Below are 20,657 nucleotides of genomic sequence, written 5' to 3' on the forward strand. Positions count from 1 at the left end.
ATGAAAAAGAAAAGGAAACATTTTAAAAATAACGTAACATGATTATCAATGTACTTGTGTTGTCATTGTTATGAGTGTTTCTGTCATATACTGTATATATACACACACACACACACACACACACATATATATACATATCTACATATACACATATCTACATATACACATATATACATGTAAACATATATATATATATATATATATATATATATATATATATATACATATACACATCCACATATATATATACATATATATACACACATATCAACATATATATACACATACATATACACACATACATACACACACACATATACATATACACATACATACATACACATACACATATATATAGATAGATAGATAGATAGATTTTTATTATATATATACACACATACATACATACATACACACACACACACACACATATATATATATATATATATATATATACACACAGACACATATATCTACATATATATATTTACATATGTATATATATATATACATATCTACATATATATACACATATATATATATATACATATCTACATATATATACACATATGTATACATATCTACAAATATATATATATATATATATATATATAGACATACATACATACATATATATATACCAGCTGAAATACCCAGCGTTGCCTGGGAGGAAAATAAAGTGTTTTTTTTTAATTGTTTGAGAAAAATATAATTAGAAAAAACACATGTTTAAAAATAAAAATAAATATGAGTCAGTTGTTCAAACCCAAAAAAGCGATCATAATATCAGACCCCAACTTATACGCCAGTTCAAAAATGTAACACTTAAATTTTTTGCCTCCTCTATTCTTGCATCAATTTCTCAGATGCATTGAATTGTGTGGCAGCAGCGCAGTTACTAATTTCTTTTGCCACTTCAAAGACATTTAATTTAAAATCAGCTTCATATTTTCTTCTGATCGAACGCTCCATTGTAGATAAGGGATGGTCTTACGATAAAAGTGTATGAGGGTGTGAGATACAAAAAACACAAAACAGTCCAAATGTTGCTTTGGAATAGTTCGGGTATTAGCATGTGGTCACGTAGGCATAATAGAGAAAGAGAGAGAGAGGTTAGGAGTACATGCTGATACAGCGCATTGCCTCACCTACAAAAAAAGGCAGTGTGTTCTGTGGTTACTGTCTCAGGTGGGCATTAGCATATCATAATCTCTTAGATAAATAGTGAGAGTTTTCCGCTTTCGACTTGGACAACAGACAGTATAAAATACCATAAATTATACAGTAAAATCCAGTCCTGACTGTATATACGGTAATAAAAACAAAAACACAACTTTAAAAATAAAAATAAATTAACAAACAATGAAGACTAACTAATGTGTTTGTCTTGCGGTCTTGTATGCATGAAACAGGACAATAGATGTTGACACTGCTATCTGATCGTGTTCAGTTCTTACGGGAAAGCGTTCCCCAGGTGGGGAGAAAAGCACATGCCCGTGATATCTGTGGCAATCATTAGCTACCCTCTAAAACACACGTAGCTCTGATCTCTCCCTCAAAAACGTTAAACGTTACTCCTTAACAATCTGTAGATGATAATGTCTGTTGAACACACAGGTATCGCTAGCTAAGCGGAGGCAAGGTGCACTGCACCACGTGGCGAGACGTGGAGTAACTGGAACAGAGGCTGGCGAGTGAATGAGGAAGGCCCCGCCCCCATGCTCTGAGCCCACAGCTACTCTGTTGGATTTGCATAAATGCATCGATACCGCAAGTGAACTATGGTACTTAGTGTGACTATTTGACACTTACTTTTCTGTTCAGGTATCCATTTCCTTTATGTAATCCACGGATTCTCCGCTATTTTTTGTTTGTTTATTACGATTATAGTTATTTATTGATTCCCTTCTTTAGCTGACTGCCTGCTCATATAAGGCGCTCCGCTTTTTTTTTTTTTTTTTTTGAACAGGTTTGATTCATCCAAGTGATCACTCGGGCTCCGTTCATTCACTTCACGTGACCCGCTCTCTCGCTTCTTATTCTTTCGCTGCCTCGTCAGTTGTGTAATGAATGTTTTCTTCAGCGCTCTTTCGCGCTCTTCCTTGTTTTCTACGTACTGCCTTCACAGTCAGTTCACGTGATTACGTGGGAGGCGTGATGAAGCGACACGCAACTCCGTCTCCTACGGCCATCTTGCTGCCTTCCATTACAGTATATGGACAAAAAAGAGGTTCCAGTTATGACCATTACGCATAGAATTTCGAAATGAACTTTTGTAAGTAAGCTGTAAGGAATGAGCCTGCCAAATTTCAGCCTTCTACCTACACGGGAAGTTGTAGAATTAGTGATGAGTCAGTCAGTCAGTCAGTCAGTCAGTCAGTCAGTCAGTCAGTGAGGGCTTTGCCTTTTATTAGTATAGATTAGTTAAGACTTTCTGCTCAGTTACAGGATTAAAATTACGAAAGAGCTGAATGCAATGTGAGACAGGGTCTGCTAAGCTAGTATTTGGTTTATGCAGAGATCTGGGATCTTATGTTTTTAATTTTCTCATTGAAGAAGTTCATAAAGTCTGTACTGCTAATATCTGTTGGTATTTTGCACTGTTGATCTAAATTTCCATTTGTTAATTTAGCCACCGATTATTTTTATTATTGCTATCTATTAATGTAAAATAGTATTCTGAGTGAGGTTTAAAGAGAGCTTTTTTATATTTATTAACACTCTCTGTTCATGCAATTTGAAAGACCTGTAGCTTTGTTGTTCTCCATCTGCGCTCCAGTTTTTGACCCTCTCTAATTTAAGATCTCGAGTGTTTTCATTAAACCAGGGAGAGTTTCTATGTTCTTTGATCACTTTTGTTTTAAGGGGATCCACTGTGTCCAGAGCATCTCTCAAGGTCACATTATAATGTGATGTTAGCTGATCTAAATAGTTTTCCACGTTTACATTAGATGTTAACTGATCTAAATGGTTTTCCACAATTACAATCGACTTACTCAAAGTATCCATACATTTTGAAGCAGAATTACAATGTAGATGTCACACTGTCTTTGTTTTAATCTGGGAGTGTGTTGACAAGGGCAGGACTAAATCAAATGTAATAAAATAGTGATTGGAAATAACTTCATTTAATGGAGTAATATTTAAATTTTGAATTTCAACTTTGTAAGTTATAATTAAATCTAATGTGTGATTATGATTATGAGTTGAACCTTTGACAAAATCCTACTGAATTCAACAAATAAGTAAAACATTTGCTAAAAGTGTCAGTTTCCACATCAATGTGTACATTAAAATCCCCAATCAATACTACATTATCATAATTTATAGCCAAATCAGATAGAAGGTTGCTAAATTCAGTCATGAACAATGAATATGGCCCTGGTCAGTGGCGTAGCTCGAGTTCGCGCCACTCTAGGTGGGGCGGGGCTTCAATTTACCGCCCTCCAATGTATCTGAATATGTTAACTTATTTAAATAGAAAAGTAAAATGATGTATTGAGAAAAATGAAGATTCATTTTGCATAGATTTATTTATATATAGAGAAACAGCAATATTTTTTTCACATATAATTATTTATAAGCATCAACTAGACAAGAATATAGTACAGATGCTGTCACGCACGCGCGCTTGGGGAGCCGCAGAACGACTCAGGAAGTAGCAGAAACCCAAAAGCCATAAGGGGTTGGCGGGCAACTAACCATTCTCTCTTTATTCTTCCCAGAAAGAAGGAAACGGCGACACCCTGAGCAAGCTCCCGTTCCTCCACTTCCTCATCCTCCTACCCGCTGATGACATCACGTTCCCAGGATGCACCGCAACTCGTTACCCACGCTCCCCCTGTTTATTCCGGCCCGTCCTATAAATGCTTCCCCATCTCACCAGACTGGTGTTCAGTAATACTCTGTTAGAGAATACTCTGGACTGTTGTAATATTTTTGCAAGACTGTACAGTATACGGGGCCGGAAAACCCCAAACCTTTCTGTGCTGCATTTCTCTTTATTTTACAACGCACTGATAAGCCGTTTTCTGATTATTAGTTTAATATAATTATTCTGCGAAAACCAGAACCGGTGTGGTGTACAAGTGATAGGTGGGGATGAGCAAGAATGCATTCGGATTGATAACAAAATGAAATTATACATTGTGAATTAGTTGTTTATCTTCCTAGAAATTATTATTGGTGAAATGTTTCTGTTTAGTTTTGTTATTGCCTCATAAATTTCAACTTCCGTGTCTGATGCCATCACAGAAGGACCATCTGAAAATGATTTTTGAAGCATTTACGGATGAAAATCAGAGAATTTGACTTTTTTTCATTCATGAGTGATATTTTTCCAAACCCTGCTGCTTACACGTGAAGTGTTCTGAGCCTTTTGGCCAATAATGCCACCGTCAAAAATGTGCCGCCCGGGGCGGACCGCCCCCTCCGCTTACCCCTAGCTACGCCACTGCCCCTGGTGGTCTGTAGACTAGCACAATAATTGCTAAGGAATTAGCATAAGGAATTGAATGGCATTACATTTTCTAGACAGAAGTCATGCTATTTAGACCCAATGGAACCAGTGGGACCCCCTGCATCAACCTTTCCACCATGGCTCAATTTGAGAAATCCATGAACATAAATTTAGGTGTGAAAATGGATTCCAGTTTAAAACTCGATAGCCATGTGAATGCAGTGGTAAACTCTTGCTTTTTCCAGTTGAGGTGGCTGTAAAAAATCAAGCCAGTTTTGTCTAAATGCAGCCTTGAAACAGTGATACCTGCTTTTATAACCTCTCGTCTAGATGACTGCAACTCACTTCTTTTTGGAATTAGCCAGACCTCCATTGCTCGCCTACAGCTGGTGCAAAATGCCGCTGCTCGATTTTAAACTGGCAAAAGAAAGTATGAGAACATTACCCTGATTGTGGCTTCCCTTCACTGGCTTCCAGTTCGTTTTCTTTTTTAATTTATATAAATTATTGATTTTATTGTAATCATTCCATACAAATAGATCAATTATTACAAAAATAGGATTGAAAACAAATCAACCCCACCCCTGAGAAAGACAGCATGGCCAACACAGTAAATCTTAAAGCTACTAAAAATAATTAAATCAATGGGTTAAATAAGCAGATAAAGATAAATGGAGAAGAAAAAGAAATGTGAAGGGAATCTGCTTCCTCAGTGCTTTAAGAGCTTAATCTAAAATGTTATTGATCAGATCCTGCCAGGTTTGAAAAAGTTCTGCACAAATCCTGTAAGTGAGAATCTGATTTTTTCCAATTTCAAATAATATAAAACATCAGTTACCCACTGACTTAGAATAGGAAAGTTGGGATTCTTCCAGTTGACCAACACAAGTCTACATGCCAATAGTGTAGTGAAGGCCATGACAGTTTGTTTGTCCTTCTCCACGTTAAGCCCCTCTGTGAGCCCACCAAACACAACTGTTAATGGATTAGGAGGGATTGTGACACCAAGGCTGTCTGACAGGCATTTAAATTTTTTGGTCCAGAATTATGTTAATTTGGCACAGACCTAAAACATGTGAACCATTGCAATGTTCATAGGTTGCATCTTGCCCTGGAAACCTTTTAGACAATTTTAAACGAGAGAGATGTGCTCGATTATATCATTTTGATTTGAATAATAGTATATTTCCAACTGTCCTCTGGGATCGTAGACAGCATTTCTGTAATATATAAAACCATTTTGCAGTCCCGTCCTTTGAAAGTCGTCGAAACTGAGCAAAATTTTTTCCAGCATAGAGGGAGGTGGGAGATGAGAAACATAAGGCAGGTTCTGTTTAACAAAGTTTCTAATTTGAAGATAGTGAAAGAAATGTGTTGCTGTAAAGTTAAATTTGGAATGTAATTGTTCATAGGATGCAAAGAGGTTGTCTATGTACAGATCTCTAAGTGATTTAATACTAAATGTTTTCCAGATATTAAAAACTGCATATGTTTGCGAGGGTTGCAAGATGGCGGAGGGATCGGCCAGGGACGCCCGGAGTGTTTCCGGGTCAAAGGGCAGCACTTCTGCCATCTTACAGAGTGTGGCGGAAGTAACAACATCCGGGTCCCACAAGGTGTAAAGTGCCCCCAGGCGGTGGCCACGGGTCCCAACAAGTCCGACAGTTCTGTTTCCTTTCCCGTGGTCCTCTCCTGCACCATGGTGGTTGTGCCCTCGTGGCCCGGAAGCTATTCTTGCCACCTTCCGGTTCTTTCTGGCGTCCCGGCCAGGTAATAATCCTGGCCACCTGTGACAAATGTTAATTCTTCCAGCTAGAGTGAGATGAACGGTTGACCATCTATACAAGTCTTGCTTAATTTTTTCCGTAAAGACGGCAAAATTTTGTTAATAAAGAGCTTAATGTTTACTTGTGATGTTTACCCCTCGGTATTTAAACTAATCTGCGATGATTAAAGGGAAGGTGTCCAATCTAATATTGTGTGCTTGAGAATTCACTGGAATGAGCACACTTTTATTCAAATTAATTCTGAGACGAGAGATCTTTTGAAATTCTGTTGGTGCTGTTAGGACTGCAGGCTCAGTATTTTGTGGGTCTGATATATACAGTAGCATATCATCTGCATATAGAGAAACTTTCTGTTCAAGTCCTTCTCTGATAATCCTCTTTGTCTGATAAGCATTTTGACAGTGGACCGCCAGTGGTTCAATGGTGATTGCTAAAAGTAGTGGTGACAAGGGGCAAACTTGTCTGGTACCACATTCTAGTTAAAGTAGTCTGAATTAATGTTGTTAATAGAAACTGAAGCTTCTGGATTGGTATACAGTAGTTTGATCCATGCACAAATGTTCGGGCCGAACCCAAATTTCTCCAATGTAGTGAAAAGGCATTTCCATTCAATCGTATAAAATGCTTTTTCTGCATCCACCAATAATGATATCTCCAGGGTGTTTGACTTTTTGGGTGAATATATTACATTAAACACGCGTCAGTGATTGGAAGCTAAGTGTCGACCTTTAATAAATCCAGTCTGATCTTGTGATATTACCAAAGGCAGCACTTTCTCCATCCATCTAGCTAGATCTTTGGATAGTATCCTAAAATATGGTCTTATTACAATGTGCGTCAAACAGACCAATCTCACTTTTGAATAATGATGTTGTTTAGGAAAGACAATGATTAATGCTTGGTGAAAGGTTTGAGGTAGAATTTGATTGTCTCTAGCTTCTGTAAATGTTGCTAATAAGAGGGGAGCTACCTGAGTGGAGAATTTCTTATAAAATTCGACAGGGTAGCCATCAGGGCCTGATGCTTTCCCGCTCTGAAGTGATGTTATAGCATCTAGTAATTCTGATAGTTCCAGAGGTTTATCCCAGGGGTAGGCAATGTCGGTCCTGGTGAGCCGCAGTGGCTACAGGTTTTCATTCCAACCCAATTGCTTAATTAGAAACCAATCATTGCCAATCTCAGACCTTATTTAATTTTATGGTTTGTTAGTCTGTGCAATGTAAGGCTCTTATATCGTAGATTGTTTTCCTTTCCAAGGATATCATCCAAATGATTTGAAGCCTAAAACAGATCATTTTCAGTCTGTCACATTTTTCTATTCAGTGTTTTATTAAATCAAACAGTGCATGATGAACACACACAGATGTAATTGGAAAAAAGCTAGCTGGAGAACTGCTGGCTGCTTTGTCTTTTACATCTTATTGCTAATAAGGAGCAATTAAAACACTGAATGCAGCAGTTTAAGATTGAAATAATTAAGGTTGGAGAACCTTAACAAGCGAGACCACTAAAATGAAGCATCAAAATGTCACTTAAGTAATATGTGCTTCATCAGCAATAATTGAGTTCTCGTTAAGGAACTGGGTTGGAACAAAAACCTGCACATACTGCGGCTCTCCAGGACCGACATTGCCTACCCCTGGTTTATCCAGTTCCTCTGCACTAAAAGTATCTGTAATGTATCCAGAAATGCATTAGATTGTGTCTTGTCTTCTTTAATCTCAGTAGAATATAAGGATTTATAGTAGTATCTAAATGTGTGCATTATATTTTTATGGTCAATGATTTTGTCTCTGTTGGCGATTGCTGGGATTACATTGTAAACTTCTTGCTTGTGGATTTGTTGAGCGAAGAGCTTATTAGCTTTCTCTCCATGTTCATAGTAATGATGTCTTGATTTGAAAATGAGTTAAGTTTCTTTAGTTCATTTTCAAATCCATTTTAAGATTCTTGTATTTGTTTTTAAATCCTTTAATGGTTCTGCCCCATTTTACTTGTCGGAACTGCTGCACCCTTATGTACCGTCTGTCTCACTCTCTCAGGTCAGCAGACCAGGGGCCTCATGTATAAACGGTGCGTACGCACAGAAATGTTGCGTACGAACCTTTCCACGCTCAAATCGCGATGTATAAAACCTAAACTTGGCGTAAAGCCACGCACATTTCCACGGTAACTCATTCCTTGGCGTACGCAATTTATCCGCCCGGTTTTGCAGACTGGCGGCACCCAGTGTCAAAGCAGTGCTACTGTTCCTGTGTGATCACTCTTTCTTTCTTAAATCCACATTCCTGGCGTGGCTTTATAAATACACTGAAATTAACTGCATATTGTTTATTAGTGTAATGCATCTGATTGTAATTAACCTGTAGCAATATAATGGTCCAGGGAATAGCCATAGTATTCCAAATACCATAACTGCTTTAGCGTTGTAACTCTCACTGCATCTTCTTTCAGCTGCTCCCGTTAAGGGTTGCCACAGCAGATCATCTTTTCCCACATTACTCTCACTGCACCACTCAGAGTATTTATATCACTGTATCTGAGTGGGAAATCACAGCAGCAGCTGATTGGAAAGAGAATTATCAGTATACAGAATGAAGCAGACGCTGCCTGAGCCACAGCAAACGCTTTAGTCCCTGTACGGACTTCGCGGTTTAGAAACAGTTTCATCCCAAGAACTCTAAAGGCACTAAATCAGTCCATCAACTGCTCCTTATATAATTGTTTACTTATAAGTACAATCACCTCACTGTAAACTTGCACTACAGTTATAATATTGCACAACCTGCGCCACTTTATAAAGCGCGTATTTACATGTGATGACGGTATTCATTTCTAAGACGAAATGCAGCAAAACATGTTGATTATATTATACAGATAAAACTTTAACTTCATTTAAATAATCTGTATTGTTAATAATTAAACATGTGAGGACACGGTGCCGCAGCGCTAGCTAGTTCAGTAATTGTTCCTGCCTTGCGCTGTATTATTGCTGGTGCTGACGCGACACTGGAAAGATAGACGGATATAATAATTAAACATGTACTACTAAGATATTTCAATGTTCCTTAAAAGTTTTGAAGAATCGAAGTTCTAAGCTTACAGATGGCTTCACGTCTATTACATAGCTTATTGTGTGGCGATTGAGTTTTTGGAGAAAGAAAAGTAAGGACAGGAATTGGAGGTTAGTACGTTTGAAAGAGACAGTACTGCTGTGATAAATTATTTAACTGAAGGTTGCGCATGGCGCAGCAAGCCTCTTGCGTGAGACATGAACAAGCACTGCGCCACCGTGTTCCCATGTTTAATAACATGCTTTCATTCCTATCATCATGAAAAAGATATCACGTATACATCTCAGTATTTTAATTATTCAGAGAGCTGTAATATCAAGAATGTAATGGAGTATGTGTCCTGTCGGAGAAAGAGAAAGCCCGTTTAAAAAGCAGGTAGTGATTCATACACATAGAGCACATAGAAGATCAAATACAGAACAAAGCATTTAACATGCCACTTTAGTTACAATGGGATTTGAGAAACTAGTAAATTAAACGATTTTAAGATGAAGTTTAAGATGTTCTACTTTAATGGCAAAATAAACTACGTGATTAAAGTGGAAATTTCGAGATTAAAGTTGACATTTCGTTCTTTTTTCCCCACTGTGTGCCTTTTTTTTTGTCTGTACCCTAATAAGCTTTCATATGACACTCAGACGGTGGGCTACGACTCGCTTTTTCACGGCGACTTTGATATGTGATTTCTTTTTTATTTCGGGCACTGTGCGACTTTGTGAAGTTGAGCCTTCGAGTTTCTCCGACACACTGTCACTCGATCAGCTTTCTTTTGTTGATTATACCACTGTTTAAACCAACAAATAGTACGTTTTTCCTTTGCCTCCACATGATATTTGCTGAAATTCTTATATTTTCTCCCGTGCTTTTCCCATTGTCTTTTCACAGAAGGCTATTTATATTGATTTGCATATTCAAAGAGGCGTAATTCTGGGAGGAGTTGGGGCGGGACAGAAGGCGCGTGCACGTGCGTTACTTTTCACGCAAATCGGGATTTATGTAGTAGAAGAACGTGAAAGTATGCGTGCGCACAGATTCCTGCATCTGGATTTTTCTGTGCGTACGCACAATCCCGCTTTTGTGCTTACGCCATGTTATAGTGTGAGTTCTACGCACGGCGTTATACATGAGGCCCCAGATGCTTTTACGTGTTCCTAAGATATGATGCAAATTCCGAGGTGATCGGGCTTTGTCAGTTGCAGCTCCAAAACTCTGGAACAATTCCCCATTGCACGTTAGGCAGGCTCCTTCACTTGCTGTCTTTACATCTTATTTCAAAATGCACTTCTACTCCCTGGCCTTTAACCCAGTCTAATATGTTGACTGTCTGTGTACTTTTTATTAGGAGTCTCTTCAGCTCTTATGTGTTTCCCTTTGGTTATTGTGTGTCTGATATGTGGGGTTTTTATTGTACAGCACTTGGGTCAGCCTTGATGTTCTTTTTAAAGTGCTTTATAAATAAATAAACCTTGCTAGTAGCTGGTTGGACCCCCTTTTGCCTTTAGAACTGCCGTAATTCTTCATGGTGTGGATTCAACCACATGCTGCAAACATTCCTCAGGGATTCTCCTCCATATTGACATCACTTAGTGCTGTGGATTTGTCGGCTGCACATCCACGATGTGAATCTTCCATTCCTCTTCAGCCCAAAGGTGCTCTACTGGACTGAGATCTGGTGACTGTGTGGGCCATTTGTGTCACGTGAAGTCCTTGTCATGTTCAGGAAACCAGTTGGAGAGGATTGGAGTTTTGTGACATGGCACCTGAACATAGGCATCAGAAGATGGTGGTCAAAGGGATGGACATGGTCAGCAACAACACTCAGTAGCAACGGGGCATTGTTTAAATGCCACAGCCTACCTAAAGTGCCCAAAGTGTGCCAAGAAAACATCCCCCTCACATCACCAGTCTGAAACGTTTATACAAAGCAGGATGGATCACTGGTTTCATGTTGTTGACCGGACCATCAGAATGCCACAGCAGAAATTGAGACTCGTCAGACCAGGTGACATTTTTCCAGTCATCTGTTGTCCAATTCTGGTGAGCCTCAACTGTCCATTGCAGCCTCAGTGGTCTGTTCTTAGCTGACAGGAGAGGCACCCACTGTGTTCTCCTTCTGCTGTAGCCCACCTGCTTCAAGGTTTGACGTGTTGTGCATTCGGAGATGCTCGTCTGCATACCTCAGTTAGAACGAGTGCTAATTTGAGTTACTGTTGGCCCCCATCAACAATCAGCATTAGCAAGAGTAGGGCAAAGTGAGAGATGGGAAAATGATACTGAAGCGTCGAAGCTTGTGCCAGTCAATCTGAAGCATAGCGAGTTGAATCACTGCGTCAAAAAACCACTGTCACGTGACCTGTGACATTTGAAGCCTTGAATGTCATCAGTGCTTCACAGCGCACTTCATTGATGTGACAGCTTTGGAACTAAATGAACAGGTAGCCTATTAATATAAAATGTGTCTCTCATTCAACTATTTGAGTTGTGAGAGATTTGATAACCGATGGCAACTAACAGCAGAAAATGGCATTCAAAAGATAAAATTGACAGACAAGACCCTTAGCGGAATGAAATCTTCAAATCTTTCTCAGCACAAATACATCTTACATGAAGCACACAAGTGAGAAAGCTAGTGATGCCAATTTAAGTGTCACACAGGGAATTTTCCAATTAGAGCTCAGGCAGGTAAAGCCACCTGCTAAATGGTCACAAAGTGGTGACAGCAGTGGGATGTTCATGATGCCATAGTAATCTGGTTGTTACAAGAACAGATTTGCACACAGCAGCCTTGTGCCTGATGTTTGCTGGGACAGCTCCAGGATCCTCATGACCTCATTCTGCATTAGAGGATTAAGAAGCAAAAGGGTGGAGGAGGGAGGGAAGAGAAAGATCGTGGGCGCAAAACCCACACACGCGCGGTGCCACAATGGGCTTTAACAGGTCCTGCCTCTTGCCAGCCTGAACTTTAAGGAAAAACTCCCCACCCCAAAAAAAAAAAAAAAATAAAAACCCCTGAGAAAGGCAGTTCAAAGAGACCCCTTTCCAGGTAGGCATGCAGTGGGTGTCAAAGAGGGGTACAATACCCAGAACAAATCCTCAATACAGTATAGAAATTGAAATCTTAGAAGCATGGAGCAGAATTTAACAGATCACATACTGTAAGATTACACAGACAAAAATAACCCTGCACATCACCCAAGTCCCAGTGCCTACCATCTTGCCTGACAACTCCAAGAGGGACCGCAATCTTTGGTTCCCCCAGGATTTTTGCTCCATCAAGACACTTGACAAGTACCATTAACAGGGAGATTGTGAGCTCTCAAAGCAATGCTACATTTGCACAGAATTGGACTTGGAAAACAGAAGTGGATCTTACTGACCATTTCACTTACAATTTAAAGAGTGTAAACAGGTTTTTGGGACCCTCTGTCTACAGCAGTCAATTGATCATATAAAAATTTTTAAAAGGGAGCCAATGCTGAAGGAACCCCAAAAAAGGTAGTGACAAAGTGGTGGGACACCAAACAGAGGAGGAGAGTACGACACTAGCTTTGCCATTTCTTTTGGCATCTGCAGCTGGTAAAAGCAGGCCAGTACTCCCAGCAGCGGAGAGTTTCAGTAGTCCAGATGTGACAAGAGCACAGCTTGGACCAGATGTTGGGCTGCACACAGTCAGGTATGATCTCACCTTACTGATGTGCTACAGAGTGAATCTTCAAGAATGGAGGAAGATGTTGCAACATGGTCATGGAAAGAGAGTCACCCATCACCAACCAAAAAAAAAAAAAAAAAAAGTTGGATAGGCAGATGGTGACAAAGCAAAGCTGAAAAGAGATAAAGTTCTAAAGAAAGCAGCTTCAACAAAAATTCACTGGTCTTCTAGTGCAACCAGCAGGCAAGAACCACATGCAAGTCGTTTAATGACTGCCATCTGGTACATTTTTTGCCCCATAGCACTGATAAACCCACAGGACTGGAGGATAGGTCCTAGTGAGGGGGTAAGAAGAAAAGACAAGGGCCTGACCCTGATCATTGAGCCAATCAAGCCATGCTGACCTTAAGCAGGCACACTGGCTTAGCCAATGTGCGACATTACCAATATGAAGAGGAAAGATGACCATTGTAGAAATAAAGCCATAAAAAAAAAAAAAAAAAAAAAAAAAAAATAGATAAAGTCCGCTCAAAGCCTCCATGTGATACAACGAGCCATTCAGGATAGAGGGTAGCTCAGACACATACCAGGGTTTAATACAAGGCAGTCCTGCAGAAGTAGACACTTCTGGTCAGCAGACAACCCATTAAAAGCACTCCATAAGAAGACTTCACAAAGACAGGATGACATGACCAAGAAAAGGAAGCCAGCTATGAATGGTGAAACACCAGGGTCCTGGGGGAGGGGGGGCGCTGAAGTGCAGCCCACCACCCATTTAATAAACCAAACTCAACAGATGGAGCTTGAACACCAGACCCACAGGTTTAACAATTTTAAAAACACAAGATTACAACCATTCATGAAGTAAAGAGTTTATTAAAATTTCAGATTCACTTTCGGCTGTTCAGCCTCCTCCAAGCAACTACAGCCAAAACCAGGACCACCATCAACATGGCAGCTGCAGCTCCCAGCCCCAGGAATCCAGGGGTAAGAGGGGCTGTGGGATGAAGACAAAAGGACATTTACTCTCCAAGCCAAACCCACAAGCAAAACTCTAGCCTACTCCAGGAGGATAAAGATGGTTACCTTCCTGCTCAAGCCTGGATGTTGTCACCTGGTCAGCCTCAAAGACCACAGGACCACTGAGAAGGAGCACATTCTTCCTGGATGAAACAATTCGTTCCAACTTGTCTGCAGCTCTGCCAGATCCTGAAAAAGTGGTAGTGTTTAGCTTCACATGCCAAACCCCCTTACAAAGGCAGCCAACCAGATTTCACATCCCATATCTGTGAGACAAGCCATCTCCATACCACTGTGTAGCTTCAGTGACAAGGCACTGGATTAGAAACATGCATGCCATTCCTATAAACAGACTACAGCCAAATCCAACTGCCACGGGCTACTCACTTCTTACAGGACAGCTCTGAGTACAGGGGTCTGTGGCAGAGGGGTAGCAGGCAGCAGCAACACAGTAGATGAAGATCTACAGAAAGAAATCAAGGACACAATGAACCCACACATCACAAGGGGTCCAAACCGTAGAGAATCTTCTGCCCTTGCTGAGGTGTATGGATACATGCAACTCTAAACTGAAGCCCATTACAGAGTATTTCATGCAAGCGCACAAGGCAGATTTCTCCCCCCTCCATTTACCACAAAACCCACCTTTTCAGCCAAGGCTTGCTGAGCTACAGGATCCACAAAAGCAAACATCTCAAACACAAATCTCTTGTAATGACTTGGGTAGCTCACTCCAGATGTGCTGTCCACAGTCACCAAGCTGGTCAAATAGTTGTCCCCTGTGTAGGGGCACCTGGAACAAGCAGACCCTTGTTAACACTGAACAGCCAACCTCTCTGCCCCACCCTCACACAGGGGCACCTACCCATTCACCAGAAGGCTCCACTGGGGCTGGCTGGAAGCAGAAGGTCCTGGTGTTACCCAGCAGTCCCCAAGAGTCAGAACAAGGTTAGGGTCAGTCCTGTTCACAATGTGCACTTCCACAGCCACAGGATCCCTCAGAGTTTTGGTCACTGGGTAGTCAGCATCCACATAGTAGGAGCCATAGGAGGGATCTGTCCATGAATACACAGTGGAAATAGAATCACTTGGAGATGATCACACCCTTACCATTGATGATCCCAATATCAAGCCAACATCCCCTATAGTACCTGTTGCGATGACCAACTCCAGGTCAAATGGCCCTTGCTCTACTACTGGAAGAGGTGGTGCCACAGTATACACCTCAGCCTCCACTTGCACATCCTGGCTTCCCGAGTAGGTGCACTGGAAGAACAACCTGAGGAGAGAAACACCACATCATAGCAGGTAGAGCACATTTAGGGTTAGAGGAAGCAGGTTCAGAAGCCTTACTTGTAGACACTGTCCCTGGTGATGGAGCCCTCTGGACCACTCCTCACAGTAATGGCAGCAGACATGGTGTTCTGGTAAGTCACATTGCCACCAGCCAGCTGAAACAGGGACATTAGAATTACTGACGATCAAAGTTACTGCAGGGTGGGGGTTCCATTTCTAGGTCATCAGCAAGACATTTCATTCTGTGGTGTGTATGGTCCATCTTTTAGACAAACCTCATCCCTTTACTAGGGCAGATTAGTCCTCATTCTCTAGTTTGTTAGACCTGATTGCTTGAGGTGGATGATCTAATACAGTCATCTTATTACTCGGCACTCAAGATCAACCATAGGAAACTAAAGCCCACTGCTGCTAGATATCCCCCAGATGGAGTCTCACCTGAACTGTGCTACCACAGGCACTGACTGGAAACTGGTACACGACAAAGCTGGACAGGCTGGTCACAGGGCTGCAGCTGGGGGAACTGCTGTCCACCAACTGGATGGACCCAAGATCCAGGGGAGGAAGGGTCACATTCTCAGACACCACCACCACAAACTGGCCATCCAGGGTGCACTGCACAGTCACTGGCAAAAGCAAACAAGCATTAAATATCCATTAGCAGCCACCTTTGTTCACTTAACCCCCCCCCCCCCCCCACTCACCATCATTGGCATAGTAGCATGGACTGGTGCTGCTGCTCGAATCGTAGCAACAGTTGTTGGCTTCACAGTCCGCTTGAGTGATGGATGAAGATCCTCCACAAGGGAGCTTCTCACTGGCTATAACTGCACATCTCTCAGCAACACTCACAGATCGTCGAGCTGCGATGGGCAAAAAGCCCAATTAGAAGACGGGAGAGACACAGGGTGCCAACCCAGAAGAGAAGCTTACCTGGTTTAGGGCATGTAAAGGTTTTCACATTTGATTGAGATCCAACAGCAATAGTTACGACATACTGGGAGCCCTAAAGTGAACAGAAGAGGCTCAAATCCACAAGACACGGCTTAATTTGAAAACGACAACCAACGGCCGAAGCGTCGGTACTACTCACCTTCTCGGACGCATAACCGTACGGGGAATTAAAGGGCACCATTAATGTTGTGCGACCAGCGATTACACGGAGGACGACTCCTGTGAGATGGTTTGATACCTTTACGAGTCCACCACTCGTCTCTGAAAAGATAGAGAGTTGACGAGATTTACTGAAATACGCAGGTGCTGACAAGCCCAATACTCGCTACACTCACTTTGGATAAAAACGGTTGGAGAGCCGGCAAATGACAGCGTCATCGCCTTGTCATCGTCACATTTCTTAGTCACGTCTCCTGACGCCGCAAAAACAAACTGCACCCCCGTCAAACAAACGATCAACCAGAAACAACACCAACAATCCAAACGCGCCATGCTGTGAATGCAACAAAACAGGAACACGACATAAACGAAACCCGAGCGCGCGCGGGTTTAAATGATCGGCGGCGGCGCGCGCAGGTGACTCGTTAATGAGAAGGCGCGAGAATGGAGCGCGGGAAATCGGAGGCACTCTCTCTGCTCGTGCGGCCTTATTGAGCAATCAGCACGTCACGGCATCGGACTGATCCGTCCAAACGAAGACCGCGTAGAAGTGACCGCTCTGCTTGGAGATCTGTCCGTTAATTTAATGAGGAAAATCAGTAAACATTAAATAAGAAAAGGAGACGAGAAACGCAACAACTACGAGTATTTCTAAAGAGAGACTTTGTAAGGTTTGGGAATGATCCGTTAAGTACTAATAAATAAATCAAAAGAAAGGGGGTCTTGCTGAAGGTTTTTTTTTATAAAAACCCAAAACGTGTTAATTATTTTTTTGAACGGAAATGATGTAGAAGAAAAACAAAATCCTTCATATAGCGCCTTTTGACAAAAACTAAATGTATTGTGTTCATACACTGCTTTGGTTCAACTTTTTTTTAAACAACTATTTCCTCTTTCTCTCGTCATTTTTTAGCTCTTCATCTTAGCGCTTTATCCATCCATCCATTATCCAACCAATCCATCCATCCATTTCCCAACTCGCTGAATCCAAACACAGGGTCACGGGGGTCTGCTGGATCCAATCCCAGTCAACACAGGGCACTAGGCAGGAACCAATCCCGGGCAGGGTGCCAACCCACCGCAGGACACACACAAACACACCCACACACCAAGCACACACTAGGGCCAATTTAGAATCACCAATCCACCTAAACTGCATATCTTTGGACTGTGGGAGCGCTTTATTTAATTTCATTGTTTAGCACGGATGTTCTAGTATTGGAGATGAGTTTCCCGACAACGGGGAATCCTAGCGATTAACGGGCAAATTTATGATGCACCTCGTTAACGTATGTAGTCGCGCACCAGTGCGTCACCGTGGCGTGAATCCAGTTATTAAAATATTTACATTAGCTGAGGGGAATACAGGGGATTTTTTTAGATTTATTTTTTTTTAAATGGTGTTCAGGCACCTCTGGCTATCCTTTAAATTTCACCCCTGGTGCAGTGAGGACTTTTCTTCGTTGTTTCGCCCCACTTTTGTTTCCCACACACAACGGCACCGCGATGTCATCGGAAAGTAGAACAGGGGGCTCATTTTTGCAAAAGTTAGTTTCTTTTACTAATGCGTGTGCCTGTCATTTCTTTTGCGTTTGTCCATGAAACAGTCCGTGTCCGAATTTATCCGATTTTATGGACGTTTTCGTATTCGGTTATTTATTTACGATGTAGTGTTTACCTTACGTAACTTTTCACAAGTTCATTTATTCCCACTAATGCGTTAATATAGAAAACATTTGTCAATTGTCAATCAACGACTTTGCAGTGGCGTATAGCATGAGAGGGGTCCTTATTTATTTATAAGAAAAATAAATAAATGAAATTACTTTAAAAAAAGTCTTCAAACATTTTTTGGAATGGAGATATAATAAACCGAGTGTAGAGTTTCTTTGAAATAAGCTTTTTGTTCGTCAAATATTTTGTGTAAAAGGCTGACACTGGTCATGATTTTTTTTTTTGACTGGGCACCTCAAGACAATGGAAAGTAACGAAGTACAATTACAATTGTTTCTGTAATTTTATTTAGAAGATTTATCTGACCTCGGATAAGCGGGAGACAGTGGATGGATGGATGGATGGAGATTTATCTGCAGAAACTTTTTATTTTTGCTCCACTAAATTTTATAGCACATATCTCAACCTTCCAGACAGTTACATTTCTACTTGGCGATGTATTTTTACAGTCGCATGAGTAGTTCCTTCTTTCTGTAGGACTTCTTTTAATGCTTCGTGGCTGTATACAATTCGCTGCTTTATGCTGAACCTTGGCAAGACACGCCCCACAAGTCTATTGCGCATGCACGGCGTTTTGTTCCTGACGCGCTCACAGTCGCTACCTGCTTGTTTGGGTTTCGTCAAGTTACAGTTTGCTGTTACCTTTTGTAACTGTGTGTTGTGCGTTACTGACAAAGTGAGTTGTTTCTTTTTTGCAGTGTTCACTGTAACTTAATATCTTAGCTAATGTTGCAACTTATGTTGATGTTCTGTGCAAGTATAAAAAAGAGCTATTATGGCTATGTTTGCTATTTACAGATGAACATATTGTTAAGTCTGTGCACTGTTGACCTTTGGGGAGAGATGCGCTGTACTTTACTTCGCTCAAGGACGTTAAAATGTGTTAATGTTTGCAGTATTAAACGTAAAGTTTTGTTTTTTTTTGTAAAGGAATGCCGTCTTGGCCATTACGCTGTACCATTTATTCTGGTTAATAGTGCCACCTACTGGTTTGATTAAACAATACGTAAAGTTGAGTTACCGCACCCACCACACGACAAAACAGCTCGGGATCCCAGTTGGCAACCCCCCGAGCAGTCCCACCCTCCCGAAATGACCGTCTATCTGCCGCAGCCAGGTGCTACGTGGGCGACCCTTTGGCCTGGTCCAGCCACTCGCGTCCTCAACAAGGATCACCCTCTGGGAATCGCGCCACATGGCCGTAGTGCTGTAAGTTCCCTCACAATGCAGGTCACGTGCCTCATTCGGGACGCCATGAGCAACACAAATTCAAACCAGCGGAACCCAAGGATTCTCCAGAGATACAGAACTGAAGGAGTCCAGTCTTCATCTCAGGTGACTGGATAGCATCAATGTCTCACAAACAGGGAGCACCAGGACTCTAAAGACTTAGACCTTCGTCCTTTTGCAGATATCAGGAGCGCCACAAACCCCTTTCCACCGACCTCATTAACCCCAATGCTCTCTCAATCCGTCTACTGACTTGATACGAGGGAAATCCCAAAAGTAAGGTCTCCAATTTTTTTTAGAAATACAAACAACCGTTTAACCTTTAAAATGATGTAAACATTATAAGCGCATGCAGAAGGAACTCCGAGTCCAGCTCAGGGCGGCGAAGGAGCAGTACAGGAGAAAGCTGGAGCAGAAGTTGCAGAATAACAGCATGAAGGAAGTGTGGGATGGGATGAAAATCATCACTGGCTGCAGCTCGAAGCGGGGTACCACCATCGAGAGAGACGTGAAGAAAGCAAACCAAATGAACAACTTCTTTAACAGGTTTGACCACCCTAACCCACTCTCTCCTCAGAGTACTGCACTCTCTACCCATCCTTCTGCTGATACCAGCATAGGAAAGACATCCCCACCCATAATTACAACAGCGCAAGTGAGCAGAGAGCTGAGGAGACTTCGTGCCAGCAAAGCAGCGGGTCCAGATGGAGTATCGCCACGACTGCTGAAGGTCTGTGCATCGGAGCTGGGGTGTCCTCTACAGCGCATCTTCAACCTGAGCCTGGAACAGGGGAGACTCCCGAGGCTTTGGAAAACATCTTGTATCACCCCAGTCCCAAAGGTATCACGTCCTAGTGAGCTGAATGACTTTCGGCCTGTTGCTCTGACATCACATGTGATGAAGACCATGGAGAGGCTGCTGCTTCACCACCTTAGGCCAAAGGTTCAACACGCCCTTGACCCTCTGCAGTTTGCATATCAGGAGAAGGTGGGAGCGGAAGATGCCATCATCTATATGCTACACCGATCCCTCTCTCACTTGGACAGAGGCAGTGGTGCTGTAAGAATTATGTTTCTAGACGACTCTAGCGCCTTCAACACAATCCAACCTCTGCTCCTTAGTGACAAGCTGACAGAGATGGGATTAGATTCATACCTAGTGGCATGGATTGTGGACTATCTTAAAGACAGACCTCAGTATGTGCGTCTTGGGAACTGCACGTCTGACATTGAGGTCAGCAGCACAGGAGCGCCACAGGGGACTGTACTTTCTCTGGTCCTGTTCAGCCTATATA

The 20,657-nt window shown here is 41.8% G+C and overlaps 3 protein-coding genes across 7 annotated transcripts in view; 1 reads left to right on the forward strand and 2 right to left on the reverse strand.

Annotated features, from left to right (window-relative positions):
- Positions 1–20,657, forward strand: part of LOC114641741 (zona pellucida sperm-binding protein 4-like) — a 271,334-nt gene that overhangs the window by 110,466 nt on the left and 140,211 nt on the right. The window lies entirely within an intron of this gene.
- The window catches only part of LOC114641726 (zona pellucida sperm-binding protein 4-like), a 125,860-nt gene that overhangs the window by 95,810 nt on the left and 9,393 nt on the right, over positions 1–20,657 (reverse strand). Inside the window, exon 2 of the mRNA XM_051927621.1 lies at positions 16,478–16,500. Coding sequence (XP_051783581.1) covers positions 16,478–16,500 — 23 coding nt within the window. The remainder of the gene's footprint in view (positions 1–16,477; positions 16,501–20,657) is intronic.
- Positions 1–20,657, reverse strand: part of LOC114641736 (zona pellucida sperm-binding protein 4-like) — a 90,079-nt gene that overhangs the window by 18,530 nt on the left and 50,892 nt on the right. The window lies entirely within an intron of this gene.

Source organism: Erpetoichthys calabaricus, chromosome 5 (genome assembly GCF_900747795.2).
Source record: "Erpetoichthys calabaricus chromosome 5, fErpCal1.3, whole genome shotgun sequence".
NCBI lineage: Eukaryota > Metazoa > Chordata > Cladistia > Polypteriformes > Polypteridae > Erpetoichthys > Erpetoichthys calabaricus.